This window comes from Pundamilia nyererei, unplaced genomic scaffold, assembly GCF_000239375.1.
Source record: "Pundamilia nyererei isolate P.nyererei 1_Seehausen unplaced genomic scaffold, PunNye1.0 scaffold00920, whole genome shotgun sequence".
Lineage (NCBI taxonomy): Eukaryota > Metazoa > Chordata > Actinopteri > Cichliformes > Cichlidae > Pundamilia > Pundamilia nyererei.
The window spans coordinates 3,593-5,638 of NW_005188321.1; the positions used below are offsets into that span (position 1 = coordinate 3,593).

The window sequence follows — 2,046 nt, forward strand, 5'->3', positions numbered from 1 at the left end:
CTTCCACTAACTTCCACTACATTTCACTGTCATGTTTTCACATGTCAAGATGACGGTGGATCATTGAAGACACACCTGGTGTCTTGTGTTTCTATGAAATTCTGATCTCATCTTGTTCTTTCTGCCTGTAATATAGTCTGACTGATGTACTAATGTTAGACATTTGGTTTTATTAGTCAATGATGAACTGAATTTAACAAATATAACACTTGATGGTTATGCAAAAGGGTAAACAAGTGGTACAAAATTTCTTTCACTGTATTGTGTGTGTTGCTTACATTTAGATTTCAGTCTGCTTACAAACCATTTAACTTCATGGCAATTGATAATGAATTTAATGTGACATATATAACTTTTGGTGGGCACATTGAATTGGAAAAATACAAATTTCTGTATTTTGCTATCATGTTTACTGCTTATATTCTAATACTCTGCAGTAATTCAACCATAGTTTGCCTCATCAGGATTAAGAAAAGCCTCCATGAGCCTATGTATATTTTCATTGCAGCTTTGTTGTTCAACTCTGTTATGTTCAGTACAAATATCTACCCCAAACTTTTGATGGACTTTTTATCTGAGAAGCAGATTACAACTCATTCACAGTGCAGTTTTCAAGGATTTATTTATTACTCTTTAACTGGTTCAGAGTTCTTTCTCTTGGCATCCATGGCTTATGACAGGTATGTGTCCATATCTAAACCTTTGCAATATCATACTATTATGAGAAAAACAACTGTCACAGTTTTGCTGGTTTTAACTTGGCTTCTGCCTGCTTGTCAGCTTGTGCCATCAGCTGTAATTATAAACACTTCACAAATCTGCAGTTTCACTTTAAATGGAATTTTTTGTAACAATGCAATTTCCAAGCTTTACTGTGCAACCCCGAAAATATCATATTTAATATATGGTGTTTTTATACTACTTAACACTGTATTTCTTCCTTTGCTTTTCATACTTTTTACTTACACAAAAATATTTATAATATGCTATCGAAGCTGCAGAGAGGTCAGGAAAAAAGCTGCACAGACCTGTTTACCTCACCTGCTCGTTTTGATCAGCTTCTCATGTTTGTGTTCATATGATATAATTATAACTCGAGTGGAAATTAATTTATCCCAAACTGCACGTTTCATAATGACTTTACAAGTGGTTTTGTATCATCCTCTCTTTAATCCAATTGTATATGGACTGAAAATGAAAGAAATCTCTCAACACCTCAGAAGGTTGTTTTGTTCAGAGCAAATTTAAATTATCTGTCAGAGCTGATGCTGGAAGTGCAATAATTTCCTTTGTAATCTAAGTTTAAAGATCTGACTTCTCTTCAGTGCAGTTTTTTGTTTTGACAGGTGATATGCATTACACCTGTTGTTGTTTTTATTATTATCATTATTGTTTATATAAATATTACACTATAATATTATACTGTAGAGTACTGATGTACCTTTATTAACTTGCATTGCATTTATATATGTCTGTATTATTTTATATACTTGTGTGTCTACTGTATACTGTACAAAGAGAGGGTTATAGTTAGTATACCAATAGTACATAATACTTAAACTGATTAACCTACTTATCCTGCTTGCTGAACATATGATATGCATTAAAATAATGCAATAGCTTTACCCTTTTCACAACAATATCTATTCCTAGCAGCTGTGATCATATTTAGTTTCTGATTTTGTTCTTTTTCAGTAATTTCTAGATACACAGATGATATCTAAAATATGATATTATATATGATTATAATATACTATAAACAGACACTATCTCTGTTGTCATGATTTTATAGGTTATTCACTTAAATTTTTTCTGCACCCTGTGTAGTCTTTCGTGCCATCAAATCTTATTGGCACTGACCATTTTTAATGTCTGTCACCATCAGAGATGGGCAGTAACGCGTTACTGTAATCTGGTTACTTTTTTCAAGTAACAAGTAAAGTAAGATATTACTATTGCAAAAACGGTTTTAGTAACGCGATTTTTGTGCGAGAATGTCTCATGACAGTGACATAAGCGAGTGCGACATTCGTGACAACAGCTGTG

General features: G+C 32.7%; 1 protein-coding gene across 1 annotated transcript; it reads left to right on the forward strand.

Annotated features, from left to right (window-relative positions):
- Positions 1-315: 315 nt before the first annotated feature.
- On the forward strand, positions 316-1,248 carry LOC102212142 (olfactory receptor 6K3-like). Its single transcript, XM_005755085.1, has one exon. It carries the CDS (start codon positions 316-318, stop codon positions 1,246-1,248), a length of 933 nt encoding a protein of 310 aa, XP_005755142.1.
- The last annotated feature ends 798 nt before the right edge of the window (positions 1,249-2,046 follow it).